Genomic DNA, 16,525 nt, shown 5'->3' with positions numbered 1-16,525 from the left:
TTATATTAAATATATGAAAATATCTTTGCCATTTATGACTCCTGCATTTATTTTGGCCATACTAAGGCAATAAAGTTTTAATTTAATATTCTCATTTGTGCTATACAGAACAAATAAGGGCCACATGAGTGATTCCCTCTCTTAACTTCCAATAATAACCACTTTAAGACTGAATAGTGCTATCACTTTTTCAAAGCACTCTCATACCTACAATCTTACCATAATAGCAAAACTTTTTTAACTCTGGGTCTGTATGGCCAGGGAGTCATGCCCAAAGTTTGTAGGATAGTGAGGGTGACTTACCTGACTGATGTCTTAGGCAGTTCTAGCACAGAACACAAACCCAGATCTCCTTACTCTCAGACTCATGCTTTTTGTACTTACTTAATGTCTATACTGAAACATGATTTTCATTTCTAATTTCATTAAATTACCCTTCTTTCAGGTGCACAGGCTCACTCGTACCACTGGACTCTTTAGTTTCAGTAGATGAAATTTCATCCAAGAACTAAATAGGGAAATGGGCAAATATTACACTGTGCGATAAGGTACATTATGAAAAATTTAGTTTATCTTACATGTCATTGATTATATTGTGAAGTTATTAAATATTAAAAAATAGACATAATAATAATTTATAAAACAAAACATGTATTTAATTGTAGAAGTCCCTAATTTACAAATGACAGGTGTATTATAAAAACCTTATTCTTAAGTTATTTAAAACCCAAAATATATTTCCCTATAGAAATAAATCAAACCAAAATTCCTTAACTGCAATTGTGAAATACATAAAGCTTTGAATATAGATAGTTGTTTTTTTTTTTAATCTTTGATTCATAGTAAACTCATCTGGGGATATAACTTAACCTGAACTGGTGTAAGGCTATTTATAGTCTGAATTTATCTTATTTAGTGTGAGGATTCACATATTAATACTATGCTACATGAAAATTAATGTATTTGATTATGGGGTGCTACCCTAGGCTCCACTGGGGCTGTTACATATAGTATATACCGATTACCATTTGAGACTCTGAGAAACTGAATTCTGAAATACTTCTGGTCCCTAAGATTTTACATATAGGATTATGAACCTTTACCGTAGGTCAAGGATCACCAAACTACGGACCAGTGGACCAAATTTGACCTGCAGCCTGTTTTTCTAAGAATACAGGTTCAGCATCCCAAATCCAAAAATCCCAAATGCTCCAAAATCCAAAACTTTTTGAGTGGCAACTTAACGTTCAAAGGAAACGCTCACTGGAATGTTTCGAATTTTGGATTTTCACATGAGGGATGTTCAACTAGTAAGAACATATATAATGAAAATATTCCAAAATCTGAAAAAACTTGAAATCTAAAACTCTTCTGGTTCTAAGCATTTTGGACAAGGGATACTCAACCTGTAGTTACATTTTTAAAGGGTTACAAAAACAAAGAAGAATATGTGGCAGAAACTTTATGTGATCAGCAAAGCCTAAAATATTTTCTCATTGGCACTTTACAGAAAAGAGTTTACTGACTTCTACTACACATAACTGATTTTAGCCCTGAAAGATGGTCTTTCACAGTTATAAATGAAATGTGAGTGGGTTCTCTGAGATAATCTGGAAATCAAATTACCATTTATAAACTTCCTACAGAGAATGTGGGAATGTGGTAGCTTAACAAAATTTGGAGTATCCGTCTTTAGTAATGGCAAGTCACCCAGGGAAGGGCATTTCACTTCATAAATATGCTACCTTCGCTGGGTGTGGTGGCTCAGCCTGTAATCCCAGTACTTTGGGAGGCTGAGGTGAGATGATCACTTGAGACCAGGAGTTCAAGACCAGTTTGGGCAACATAGCAAGATCTAGTCTCTACCAAAAAAAAGAAAAAAAAAAAAAATGCTACCATGACTGGTCAATGGCTTCCTAGCATGTAGCTATCTCTTCATCGGAAAGGGAAATTAGCAGTTCAAGGAATAATTCTTGTTCTTAGAGAAGAAACCTATTTTGCCCCCTAAATGAACTACCCATTTGTTTAGTTCATTAGTTGGATATTACAAACTCAGAGAAGGTCTGAATTTCCTTGCCTTTTCCTTTATACTTTTCTATGTTGTTCTGCTTAGGACTTAAAAACAAAGCACATTCCAGTAAGGATGATACTGAGGCTTCAGTGGAGATGTAAAGTAGAATTTGTAGGGACAATTCTCCTAGACTGGCTATAGGTTGCCCACCAGAGCCCATACTTGTGGGGTTTTCAAATGGAATGTTTACTCCTAGTTTGCTGGAAGGAAATCTTGGTAAGTGAAAAAACAAGAACAAAGTTCCTTTTGCATTATATGTGGATGAGGCAAGTACAAGTACCTAAGCTAAGGGAACTAAGTAAGTGTCCTATCACATCTTCAGTTCTCACAGATGGACCATCCACTAATGGAAAGTAACAGAGTTATTTGAATATTTCATTTCTTAGTATTTACCTGATGCCATTTGATTGATTTAACAAATATTTATAAATTTATTTATAATTATTTATCATAATTTTAAGGAACTATGGGATAAATACAAACTATAAAGTAAAAGAAAACACATTAATTAAGATGGACTACAGACAGAGCAACTGTAGGTCCCAGTTTGCTCACAACCATTCCTGACAGGACCATGCCTATTGTCTCACAATAATCATTCATAGTCAAAGTGTCCTGGTTTAGACACCAAATTATAGGGTCACCCTTTTTATAGAACTATTCAGGTTATCCTTCCTAAACTCTATGGGGAATAGTATACAATTTGGAGTTATAAACTATTTTCTTTAGGAGTGATGGTCAATGTCACTAGTGAAAGTGTCAATATGAAATGAGAAATTTGGTTTCATAAGCTTTTACAATTTCTAGCACTCCACATACCAGACTTAACTCAAAAAATAAATAAAACTAGGATATTAGGGCAAAATATTCTATGCCAGCTTAGGATTCTAGAACCAAATCTGAGACAGGAGGCATACTCTGGTAACAGTCCATTAGAAAGTGAGTGGGTGACTCAGGGTAGATCAGGAACAGACTAAACTCCTGGCACCCTTAAATCCTCTCTCTGCTGACATTATCAACTTTACACATTCTATAAGGAAAAAAAAAAGTCAGATGCTACCATAGCCTAGGTCATAAAACATGGAAAAACAACCCCAAACAAAAGACAGTACATCATAATCTTGCCAACAAAAGTCTGCCTACACAGTCTCACAAATGGTTCAACAATGTCCTAAAAATAAAAGGGCAGCTTTTTCTTTGCCTATTCTTTTGAAAGACTTTCTCTTCAAAAGCCTTCAATGGTTGCCTTAAAAAAATTTGGTTGAAAGCACAACATTCTAGATGAAAAAAATTCCTGGATTTTAACTTTTTAAATCATTTTCATTTACTGAGTCCCTAATAAAAGTATTTTTTTTTAAAGTCCAAATATATATTGTAACAAAATATACCTTTGGCAATGAACTGCTGATCATGCTACAGAAATGGAATGAAGTCTTTAAAATTTGGCTTTGCTAATTTGGATTCATTAAGTTAGGATTGTGATAAATAAGATACAGTACTTTCTTCAAGCCTAGTTTAGATGTACTTCAAAACAACTTTTCTTTACAAGTTTTCAGGGTTTTACAATAATGTTACATTTTGTTTAGATGATTCAGGACTATGGACTCCAGAAATTAAAGATCCTTTCAAAACATTTTCAACTTCTAAGCACAGTAATTTTTGTGTGTTGTAGATCTAAGGTTAGGATATTATATACTGTAGGCTTTTGTACATTTTAATTTATAGTAACTTTCCTCAGGTTACTACCATAAATTTATATGGCTAGTGCCCACTACACATCAGGGATCATATTAAGCCTTTACCCCTAGACCAGGAGGAGTTCTCAACCAGAGGCAATTTTGTCCCTCAGAGAGCATTTGGCAATGTTTGGAGGCATTTTGGCTGTCAAACACTACTGGCATTTAATGGGTAGAAGCCAGGGATGGTGCTAAATGTTATACAGTGCACAGGCTAGCCCCTCACAATCAAGAATTATCCGGCCTAAAATGTCAATAGGGATGCTCTGAGAAATCCTAATCCTAGACACATTTGTAATGGTGTTACAAAAACACTGGCAAAAGTAGCTGTTGCTAAAACTTGTTTAGGTATTTTTGCAGCTGAAAAACATAGCTTGTGTAAGAGGAAAAAGGGAGTCTTTTTGATGGACAGTTTATTTATTGTGTTTTTAAACACATTATTGTGTTTTTAAACTGGAGACTCCTAGGAATAATATGAAATGTTATTTCCACCCTGCTGTATGACAAGAAAAGTTAACATTTCCAGAATAAAACAATCATACCTTTTTAACTGTTATAATATATCCTTCTTCTTGAAACATTTTGAAAAATTCACACATGAATGTCTCTTTGAAACTTGACTAAGAAAAAACAAACACAGGATTTATATGTGTTAAATAGAGAAGTAAGAATATAATGAACTGTATTTTTAAGCTGAGGATTAAGTCCTAAAAGGATTCAATATTTCCAGAGAGTTATAGGCTTAGAGCTTCTGAAGACTTCTTTCAAAGCTGTTAGATGATTATGGCATAGACAAACCGATAAATAGATCACTCCTTCATCTTCTTACTAGAGTGGCTCCCCCTCTTAGGTTTATCAGTTTAAATGAAACTCCTCTTTAATAGGTGACTAGGAAGCAATATCTACCTAAAAGACAGCTATTGTGTCTGTATATATGTATTGTTCAGTATTGTTTCGTTTTTAATTTGGAAGAAGGTAAGTGAAGAAGAAAGAACCATAGGATATAACAACATTTAGAAGTGTGAAAACAAAATAAAAGATGTAAAGGCTTACCTTGCTTTTGGATAGACTTCCCCAGCTTCCCAAAGTTTGAATGGTTTTTGAGATGAGAGTTAATGTTCTAATTGTCTGTGCATCCTAAAGAATGTAAAAAAAACCAAAACTCCTGTTAAGTTTTCAAGAAATATAATTTGTATAAAAAGTAGAATAGAGTGAATGGGCTACATTGCTCTAAAACAGTGACTCAAAAATGTTCATTCAAACTACCAACATAGTTAAAATCTAGCTAAGGCTGGGTAAAACTCACTGGACTAAGGAATTAAGAGACTAAAGAAACCATATGTAATTGACAATTCCTCCCAAAGTGATTTTATTTAATGATGTCTTACTTTTTAAAGCCACAATTTGATCAATATTACAGATAAATAAGTTGTTTAGTACAGTATCTTAAGTTGGATTACCTAACAAATTATATTCACTTTTGGGATGTCAAAAGCATCTACCTTTTTCTACCTTATAACTTAAAATGTCAATTTTAAGTTTTCCAAATTTTATGTGTTCAACTTATCTCCAAGCATATTCAATACTTTATATGGCTTGTGCAATCAACTCCTGTCACCATGGAAGCAAAGACCCAAATGTATCTTAGGAAATGAGAAGTCACCCAGTTCATATAGACTCTTACGGGGGGCAAATATTTGGGTCTATTATCCATGGTGTTTTTCAGGCCTGTCTACCTGAAATAAGTAAATGTAAATAAAATTGACTAAATAGTGTTCCATGAGCCCTTGTTCCTTCTTCTTCTTCTTTTTTTTTTTTTTTGTTCAATTGAGGTATAATTTCCATACAGTGAAATGAACAGGTCTTAAATGTATAGCCTGTTGAGTTTCCACCAATCCACACATCTGTGCAAACAACGCCTTTATCAAGACATAGACCATTTTTCTTTGTTTTAGGGATTCAAGTAAACAGTATCTTCTCTCTAAAGATATACCCAGAAAAACTGAGACACAAAAAGCTTTAGTTTAGTTTTTGGTAGACATTCCTTAGTATTTTAGTATCCCCACATTGAAAACAGGTAATGAAGGTGAAGGGGAAGAGATGATCAGGATATAAGGCAATCTGGAAAAGAAGGAATATCTGGGATGTGATCATTATGATAATACTTACGGAACAGTTACACACCTAAATTAAAATTATTCAGAAAATATTTTAGCTAGGACCTCCAGGATTTCATTGTATCTATAAAAGGTCCCTACAATTCTCTGCCTTTGAAGAAAATAGAATTTTTCAAAATGTCCTAGTAAACTGAATTTCACCAAGATTTCCCTGTTCAAATTTTATTTTAAATTTAGTGTTTCAGGTCACTACTTTAAAACAAAAAAGAACAAAGCATATTTTATATAATTTCCGCACATCAGAGGTTTGTTTACATGGCCCTGACTACTATCTGACAATCACGTCATTCAGATACTGTTGATTTCCTGGTGTAATCTATATATAAGCTGTACTAAATTTTCTCCTGCTACCATCTGCCACCATAATTTTTCATTGGTGACCTTGCCTTTCATGGATGATCAGGACCTTAGTTATATGGCAGCCTGGCATCGGTACTTAGTGGATATAACATTTATTAAATTCAACTGAAATATTCAATTTCTCACCTCAAAATAACCTGGTATACATTCACATGTCCTATTTTCTCCTTAAACAGCACATGAAATTGCTATTATTTGGCTACTTTTGATCAAAATAAAACAATTTCATGTGATCCATATGATTCAACATATATTTCCAAGGAACAGCTATTCTTTTTTCCAAGGCTAACCCCATTAGTTTTTCTCTTGAAGATACTCTTTCTGTTGGGTGCAGTGGCTCACACCTGTAATCCCAGCTACTCAGGAGGCTGAGGTGGGAGGATCACAAGAGGCAAGGAGTTTGAGATCAGCCTGGGCAACATAACGAGACCCTGTCTCCACACCTGCCCCCCTCGCCAAAAAAATTAGTTGCTGTGGTGTTGCAAGCCTATAGTCCTAGCTACTCAGGAGGCTGAGTTAGGAGGATTGTTTGAGCCCAGGAGTTTGCGGCTGCAGTGAGCTATGAGTGTGACGCTCTACTCCAGCCTAGGCAACAGAGAGAGATCCCATCTTTTTAAAAAACATCCGAAAAACAAAAAAACCAAAAAGATACTCTTTCTGAATCCTTCAGGGTATCCATCTGGCATTTGTAAGCTCCCCTCCTCTCTTTAATTTCTCCCTTTCCGCTGGTCTCTTCCCTTCCATTCATAGGTTTTCCCAGTTTAGGAAAGACTCATCATGTGACAAGCTCCCTTTCTCAGCTACCACCTTTCATTCATCAAACAGTTACTGAGTATCTACCTGTCCTAGAAATTGTGCTATGTGCTTGGGATACACAGACCTGAAAAAGATCCAGCCTTTCTCTTAAGGTATCAATAATCCACATGCAAAGATTACAAACAGATGATTATAAAACAGTATGACAAATGCCATGACAGAGAGAGCCACAGGATGATATAGGCACATGTAAGAGAGGCCTGTAACATACTAATGGGTTAGGGAAATCTGCCTTGGCTGGGTCTTAAAAGGAGTTATCAGAGAACGGGGGACAGAATGTCAATGTTAACATAATCCATATTTTGAAATTAGTGTTTTCTAAAAATTATTCATTCATATATGTATGTGTGCACATGTGTACATGCTTAAATTTGCCCATGTCTTTTTGCAGCAGGGCAAGCTCACTTTTGATATATTTCCTAGGTAAAACTGCATTTAACTACCTATTCTTTAATCTTCTGCAATCTGATTTTCTTCTCTTCAACTCTACTAAAACTGGTTTCTCAAAATTCAAAGAACATCTAAATATAAAATCGAACAACCTTTAATCAGTTCTCTTCCCCAACCGCTCTGCAACTTTCGATAGTGGTCTTGACAATGTTATCACCTCCAGGTCACTGGGATCGTTCCCTGCTTTCAGTTTCTTTGGTACTAATGCCAAAGAAAAATACTAATATTTGGTACTAATCATGTGCTAATTTTTCTTTTATTTTTTTTCATTGTAATCAGGTACTAGTTTTAGATTTATGTATGCAGTATTTTTTAGATTGTGCATCTTACGTGTTTGTCCTATTTCCCCAATTAGATTGAAAGGTTCTTAAAAAGTAGGAATAAAAGTAGAGATAAAAGCAAATAAAATTATATGACAGTTCTGGAGTAGTCCTTCTGGTATACTGACTGAAAAACAGTGACCTCAAATGCAGTTTGTGGTTAGAAGGATTTTATTTCAACATCTATCACAGGAATATGCAAATCCTAGTCTGAAAACAAAGCAAAGTCACAAGTTCAGAGGTAGGAGTTCTGTTTATGTTGAGAATGCTGCTACCAAACTTTCATTGCTCCAGAGTTCTGTACAGCTTTAGTAACACAGCAACAGAAAAGATAGCCTTGTGAAGAAAAGGACACTGACCCACTCTCTGCTGTGGCTACTCACATACCATTTACCCTTTGGCAAGAAAGGGTGTGCTGCTGCCATTGCAGCATGGTTCTACTCAGTTCTCACAAAGTTAAATGAGTAGCAATGTTATGCAGCTGTCCAGAAGGATGAGCAGACATTCAGAAACCAGTTTACAATCCATGTGTCTTCCCTACACTACATTATTCAATGAGTAACTCTTCTTGACAGCGAGTTTCCTTAGGAAGTATCTTACTCATTACTGAATCTCTGAGGCTGAGCATAATGTTTTGATACATTATAGGTACTTGAACATCTGCCTGTGTAAGAGGTTGGAAGGAGCAGGGTTAAGCTCACAGACTGTGAAGACTGACTGAGTTAGAATCTCAGTTTAATCCAGTTCAAATTAAGTAAAATCAAATTATAATTTATTTGTTGTGTGAGCTTGGAGAAGTTACTGTATTGTGATTTTCTTATCTTTAAATGGGGATGATGACAGAATTTACCACATAGGGTTACTAGGAGGACTAAATAAGTTAAAACACATAACGTAGTTAGAACAAAGCCTAGTACTGAAGTAAGCACTAAATAAATGTTGGCTATTATTATCTGTTATACAAATAAGCAACTAAAAACAATTAATATAAGATTATAAAATATTTGGAACATAAAAGGCTAAAGAATCAATAAAAATACACCATATGAGAAGGAATCTCATTAATTAATATATATAGCAAAAATAATAAAGAATTTTAAATATTAAGAAAACTTGTAAAACTATGCAATGGAGATTTAGATTTTGGTAAGCAAATAGCACTGCAGAATAAACGGATTATATATGCTTTAAAAAATTTAAATTTCATATATTTACAATATCACTTCATGTGAATAACAAGTAAAAATATGGAGATACCAAATTATGTTCCAATAAAAGTTCCTACACTTTTCAAAAAAGAGCCTCTTCAAATTTCTGTGAAATTTAAAAATATCTGCAAGATTAAACCATTTTAATAAATTAGGAAAGTAGGTTCTATTTAAAAAAAAAAACAAAGCTAAACCTATAACCAATGGAAAAAGAAAATCCTTGTATTATAGAAATTTAAAAACACACATAACAGCAGAGGGACAAATATAATAAATCTTCTTTGTATTCATCATCAAGCTTCAACAATTAACATTTTATCACTAGTGTAATATCTTTTTAACAATAATGAAAAACAGAATTTTTAGCCTCATCTGAAAGACAGAAATGGCCAAGAAAAATGTTGAGTAAATTTCAGTATCAGTTATAAGAAAACACGTCCAAGTGAAATTGGCTCATTTTTACCTTTTCATTTTAATAAAAATAAATAAAAATGGAATAAAGCTTTGAGAAGAACAAACACTTACTGGATGATGAGGTCGCAAATGAAAAGTATGAGGTGATACTACGGCTACAGCAAAGAAACGAAGAAATACAAAGCTGCTCACTGCAGAATATTGAACATGAGGGTCATCTGCAGAAAAAAATGGTGAAATGTCATGCACAAAAACACTGAATTGAAAACAAAGATGATAAAAGTAAAAAATATAAAAAAAAACCCATGTAAACTAAATAGGAGAGCAATACAATTTGTCTAGTAAGAATTGAGTTGATGAAATGATAATAATGATTATGACTAAATTAAAAGAAAAAATCCTATGACTAAAAAAAAAAATCCAAAAGAAATAATAAAGAAAAGGCAAAGCTGCTAGGTTTTCAGAAATATTTTAATTTGAAAAATACCTTTTTCCTCATCTGCAAGAAGAGACTCCTGAAATTACAACAAAAATAAAAGCAGTATCTAGCACTACCTAGTGGTACCACCAAATCTCTTAAGACTAGGATACAAGATTTGCTTTCACTTTTAGGTTGTTTCAGTTTTCCCCTAAAAATGCTGATAATATCAAACGTTATGCAATAAAAATAATTAGGCAGAAATTTTTACTTTAAAAAATCTATCAATATTCCATATAAAAATGCAGATGAACTGAACACTCCTTGTGGCTTTGATCATTCACTGACACCTTTGGTTTCAGGCTGGAGTCAATATTTCACCTAACAATCAGATGGTGGAGAAGCAGATGGTGAGGGAAAGAATCTCTGGGCTTGGTTTGAGTTTTAACTCTTTTAAGTTTTTCAATGGGTAACCATCGACAAGTCATTTAATTTGTTGCTCTTTTATAATACTTGCTTTTCACCAGCTGCCTAACCCCACCCCACTTCACCTCCATCCTCCCAGGATGGGAAGAACAACAAATGAGAGAATATAAAATATTTTATGGCAACAAAACAGTCACTACTGTAGTCTACTGAGGATATTTAAGCCAACAAAAAGATAGTTAAGGAGATATATTTGCATTTATAAAAAAAAATACAGTGTATTTTCAGTCATTTATATAAACAAGAATTAAACAGCTAAAGCAGATTTAAGGCCAAGATCACTGGTTAGTGTAGAGTACAGTGATTAGTAGCGCATGCTCTGGAGTAGGCCAAGAGCAGGTTTGAGACCCTGCTGGCCATGTAATCTTCATAAAGTCACTCAACTTCTCTAAACCTCAGTTTAATATCCATCTTATGGGAGCAGTAACTACCTCATATGGTGTTGTGAAGTTGAAAGTGGGAAATAATGCAGGCTACCACTATGCCTGTTCACTAAGTAGTCAATGTGATTATCATGATTCAATCAGTACTTCGCCTTTCCATGTGTTAGTATCTTTGCTCCCCTTATTTTTGTTATGAAGCCTAGATTTAGTACACTTATTTGAAGTTAACTGAGTCTTTACTATAATTAGCAAAGACATCTAGATCTTAATTTATCTGTATGTTAGTTAAACAACACAGCCCCACCACTTTAATATTGGGTAAATTTAAGCAAGGGGCAGTTAGCTGTACACGTGTGCACACATATGAACACACACTTAGAAGAACATGATAAAATAGCAAAATCTCTTGGGATGGTTACAGAAATAAATTTACAGTTTCGTATATCTGGTTAAGACTGATAATTTAAGTAGCTGCGTTACCTCACCAATCCCCACCCCCACCCCCCAATATAGGCAGATCTCAAAAGACAGCAATTTATTTACTTATCAGAGATGCATTAAAATTAGAATAATTCCAAGTACTGATGGTAAGAGATAGTAACTCTTAATTTTATGAAATGCTTCTAAGCAAAACCTGGACATAGCTACTTTTTCAAAATTAAAGTATGCGAGTTACTGATATATGTACCTCAAAATTCTATGAATGTTGCAATAGAAATATTTCTAATGTCTAAAATCATTTCTGTAAAAATCTCTCACCACCAAAACCTTAGTATTCTCAAACTGTTAAATCTAGTCAATTGTATGAAACTAAAGATTCCCATTATTTGAATGCATGCAACTGGAAGCATCTGGTATAAATGTTTACTTATTTAATATTATAGTTCTACATTTTTGCCTTTCTTAAATCTAATGGTGATTTTGATTTGCTATTTGTATAAAGTTGCCATTATATTGAAATAAAGTGGAATGTATGTTTTGAGATTATAAGAAAAATAAATTAGATTCATATGAAAAAGCTAGATTCATTTTGAAAAACTAAAGACTACCTATAAACCTCAAACATTTCACACAAACCAAATATACAATTAATACCTATAAAAAATCAAATTTAGAAAAAGAAATGGCTTGTTTAGTAAAACAAGGCACTTACTAGGAAATCTCTGAGTAGCGATTTGCCTTAGAGAATAAAAGATATCACACATTACAGTGGGGCAGCTCATGCTTGATTTTACAATTGTACTGAATAACTTGTCTACATAGTAGCGCAGATTCTCCTGCAGGATTTAAAAAGGTAAACATTAAGATTTTGACTTTCACACATCTTCAAAAGCCTTTATGAAAAAAATAAGTAATGAAAATAAGACTTATTAGGCAGTCACTATCTAGTATTTTCTAAAGCCCTGCTTCCCTTCTCCAAACTCATTCAGTTAAAGCAGCAATCCCCAACCTTTTTGGCACCAGGGACTAGTTTCATGGGCAACAATTTTTCCACGGACCAGTGGGGGGTGAGTAGGTGGGGTGCTGGTGGGGGGGTAGTGGGGTAGTGATAGTTTCGGGATGACTCAAGTGCATTACATTTATTGTGCAGTCAAAACTCTCTGCTAATGATAATCAGTATTTGCAGTTGCTCCCCAGTGCTACTAGCATTACTGCCTCAGCTTCACCTCAGATCATGAGGCATTAGATTCTCATAAGGAGGGTACAACCTAGATCTCTCACATGCGCAGTTTACAGTAGGGTCCACGCTCCTATGAGAATCTAATGCCGCCACTGATCTCACAGGAAGCAGAGCTTATGAGGTGATGCGAGTGATAGGGAATGGCTGTAAATACAGATGAAGCTCTGATAGATTGCCCCGCTCACCTCCTGGTGGGAGGCCTGGTTCCTAACAGACCAAGGACTACTACCAGTCCATGGCCTGGGGGTTGGGGACCGCAGAGTTAAAGAATAATTTACATACTGACCTAATTTAATAAGTTAGATTTAGAATTGATAGACATAAGAGGTGAATATGTGAATAAACCTCACAAGAAGCAACAGGGAATAAAATGATCCAAAGGGAAATCAAGGAAATAACTTGACTATACAAGCACAAGGACATTGTGACACTGTAATCCACTGCAATGAAAACTTGTGACCCTAACACAATCATTGTTTTCCCAAAGGCAACTAAAAGTACTGATTGACCAAGTCATTGTGCCACTTAGCCTGATCTGTTTAACCCCAAAGGAATAGCCAGAATGGGGGCTGCAATTAGATACAGCCTAAACCCACTATCGTCACTGGAGCCAAAAAGAGATAATCTAGAACAAAAATAAAGTGAAACCATTGAGGAAATACCATTGTAAAAACTAGTCCCAGGAAATGCTGCTAATAATAAAGGCTTATGTAAAGAATAAATAAACAGCACTGCATCCCTCCAGATAGCATTATTACAATGTAAGTGGGAGACAGGTACACAATTAAGACCAATTTTAATGCAGTTATAAATATAATAAGAATTTACCTTATTATTTTCAACATTATCTCCTTCTTTCAATTTAATAGGATCGATTTCACAGGATTTTGAAGATTCACATATCTGGAAAATAAATGTTTCAGTTAATACTTTTTTCTAAATAATTTGACAAAATGAAAATGACTAGTATTTTTCTGATAGCAAGTTAATTAAAAAAATTAAAACTGTAACAAAGTTTAAAATCCCCATCCAGAGATACCTTATATAATATATACAACTTTCTTTAAGAACTATACCAAAAAATATTTATATTCAAAACTCTAGCTAAAATAGAAATCCATAACAAAGAAATAATTACGTACATTACATTACAATGTGCCCTTTCAGTAAAAATTCATTAATATAAAAGTAAATAATTTATTTCCAAAGTGTTCAGCCTTATTTTTTTCAGTAATACATGAATGAATATATCATTCCCATCAGTACATCATTTGATGAAAGAGACACTATAGTAAGGCCACAAACTATCATTACTGGAGGTATATTGTGTACCTCATCCAAAATGGGTTTTAATGTTACTTTCAGGTAGTGCCCTCCCACTATTTTCATCATCTCATCCAGACATCGGGTAGCCAAGGAATTTCCTCTAAAAATTGTGTTTGCATCTCTGAAATAGAAATAGAAATAGAAATAGATGAAACCAAGTATAGTAAACAAAGGCTGTGAAACTGATAATATGAGATATTTGACTTTGGTCATATATATGATTTTAGTAATTTTTACCATCTATTTAAAAGCTTGCTGCCATTAGGGTTTTCAGCTTTTTAGAATGTCATACATGTACATATAAGAGTTATACATAATCAATAAAAAAAACCTTCTGCTATGGTGTTTCATGATACGTGAATCATTACACTAAGAAGCAGATTAGTAAGAAAGGAAATTTCATTACTGAGTAAAAAAAACTCCTTCGTTAACTGTTATCCTTATGGTTGGTGAATACATTTTGATAAAGAACTGCCTTTTGTTTCAGCCTACTTACTATATGGTAAGGATGGTCAATACAGAACAACTCAGACTATAAAAACAATTTGTCAAACTAAGGTACAATTTCAACAACATGAAATTAACACTTAATAAAATATAACTCTTACTGTGTATCCTTCAAGTCTAATTCCGCCACAGCAGTGGCAAAAGGAACAAGTTTATCATGGTGCAGCAGCAATCGTACAAGAGGCAAAACAGCATCATTTTTATCTCGACATATTTCACCCAAAATGTAAGCAGCTGAGGCAGATATTGGCTGGAATATAGAAAGGTAGAAAACAAGCACAAAATCAAGGAAACATAACTAAATGTTCAATCACTAACCTATAAAAGTAATTAAAATATGTTCATTAACTAAAACTGTTATATATAATATTTAATATTTTAAATTTTTATCAGAACTAATATTGGGAGCACACATTGGAATCACAGTAAATCACACACACACAAACACACATTATTTACTGTTTTAGTAAGACTTGATACTCTGAATCTTTTCCTCATCATTTACAGAATTATTTTAGCCTTTTCATATTAAATCAGATCCTTAAGATTTTCAACGTACCTGAACATCTGGTGATTTTAGCAGCAAAGTTTTCAAAGGACCATAGTACTCTGATGGAAGCACATAGTCTTCTGTATAACATATATTTAATCGAAGAGATCCCAGGTCATCAGTTTTAGATGACTTGTTGCCATTGTCTCTGGGTTGTAGCAAGTACCTACAGTAAAAATACAATCAATTCCATGAGACGGTAATGAGCATCCAAGCTAGTGAGGTAAGTAAACAGCTAAACTATAATAAGAACTAAATCAAAAATGTCAACTTAGTATTTATGGTTAGGGCACTTCATAAGTAACAGGCTTCTAATCTTCAGAAGCTTAATATTATTTATACATTGGACTAGAAAGCTATAGATTTTTTTATTCAGGAAACAAAAAATATAGAGAATATAAAAATTAAGATCTCAAAGGGGTTGAATAAAAGTTTGATTAGCTTGCAAGTTTAGAAAAAAATAACAAAAGGCAAAACATTTAAAATCCTATGTATTATCAAAAATAATTTTTTACCAACTGAATTCAAGAAAGAAACATTTAGTTAAAATAAATAAGACATACTAGAAGGCATAAGTGACCTTGTTTCAAAGTAAGTTCTATATGTAAAAATTTGAACTTAAGTCTGTAGTACCAAAACCAGAAACCGAACAGTTTTTCAAACACACTTTTTATTATGGAAATTTAAAAACACATACAAAAGTAAAGAGAATAGTAGGCCCATGTACCCATTACCTAGCTTTAACAATTATCAATTCAAGACTAATATTATTTCAGCCATGTCTCCACCCATTCTCCTGTCCCACTCCTGCATTATTTTAAAGCAATTCCCAAGTATCTTATAATTTCATATATCATTTTAAACAAATCATTATTACTCAGTATTCAAATTCTCCCAAACTTATCATAAATGGTTTTCTACACTTTGCTCAAATCCAAATAAGGTCCATAGACTATAACTGGTTAACAGCTTTCTTAAGTCTCTCTTAATTTATAGATTCTCCCCAAACTCCCAAGAAATCAGGTAGTTTGTCCTGATCCACATTTGTGACTGTGTTAACTCTATTACTATCTATCTTCAGAATGTCATTTATCATATTCCTTTGTCCTCTCTGTATTTCCTACATATTGGTAGTTTGATTTAGAGGCTTGGTTAGATTCAGATTTGATGTTCTGGCAAGAACACTTCATTGATAGTGTTGTATAGTTTCACCAAGAGGCACAAAAGTCTGTTTCTCTTTTTGCAATATTAGCAGACACTGATGATCACTGCCTAGAGCCATTAATCATCAAAATGATAATTTTATAATTCTTTCATTCCTCCTTCACTTATTAGCTGAAATGCTTTTTATAAAGGAAAGTATCAGTAGTTTTGATACTTAATTTTTATCACTTATGGCCTCCTCTAATAGACTAAATTTGTTTAAAAATTCAAGAGAGTTTAATAGAATATTTATTAGCCTGGAGAAAGAAAAGATGAGGATAGAAAAGAGAACAAGAGAATTAACCAAGCAAAATTTAAAGGATGAAGGGATGGATAATAGAGGAGAAGAAATTATACAGAAATTATGTCACTACCCTGCAAAAAAGGAATTCCTGTCTTGGAAGACCAACTTTTAGAAT

The 16,525-nt window shown here is 33.7% G+C and overlaps 1 protein-coding gene across 2 annotated transcripts in view; it reads right to left on the bottom strand.

Moving 5' to 3' along the window:
* RASA2 (RAS p21 protein activator 2) overlaps positions 1-16,525 on the bottom strand; it is a 112,436-nt gene that overhangs the window by 23,691 nt on the left and 72,220 nt on the right. For both annotated transcript variants that reach the window (XM_045539357.1, XM_045539358.1), the window contains exons 10-18: positions 14,913-15,069; positions 14,455-14,603; positions 13,853-13,967; positions 13,349-13,423; positions 11,993-12,116; positions 9,664-9,770; positions 4,861-4,944; positions 4,350-4,427; positions 435-508 (exon numbers count right to left, since the gene is read on the bottom strand). In XM_045539357.1, the coding sequence (XP_045395313.1) occupies positions 435-508; positions 4,350-4,427; positions 4,861-4,944; positions 9,664-9,770; positions 11,993-12,116; positions 13,349-13,423; positions 13,853-13,967; positions 14,455-14,603; positions 14,913-15,069 (963 nt within the window). The remainder of the gene's footprint in view (positions 1-434; positions 509-4,349; positions 4,428-4,860; positions 4,945-9,663; positions 9,771-11,992; positions 12,117-13,348; positions 13,424-13,852; positions 13,968-14,454; positions 14,604-14,912; positions 15,070-16,525) is intronic.

Source organism: Lemur catta, chromosome 1 (assembly GCF_020740605.2).
Source record: "Lemur catta isolate mLemCat1 chromosome 1, mLemCat1.pri, whole genome shotgun sequence".
NCBI classification, from domain to species: domain Eukaryota; kingdom Metazoa; phylum Chordata; class Mammalia; order Primates; family Lemuridae; genus Lemur; species Lemur catta.
The sequence above is the reverse complement of the archived record's forward strand: the minus strand, read 5'-3'. Positions and strand labels throughout refer to the sequence as shown.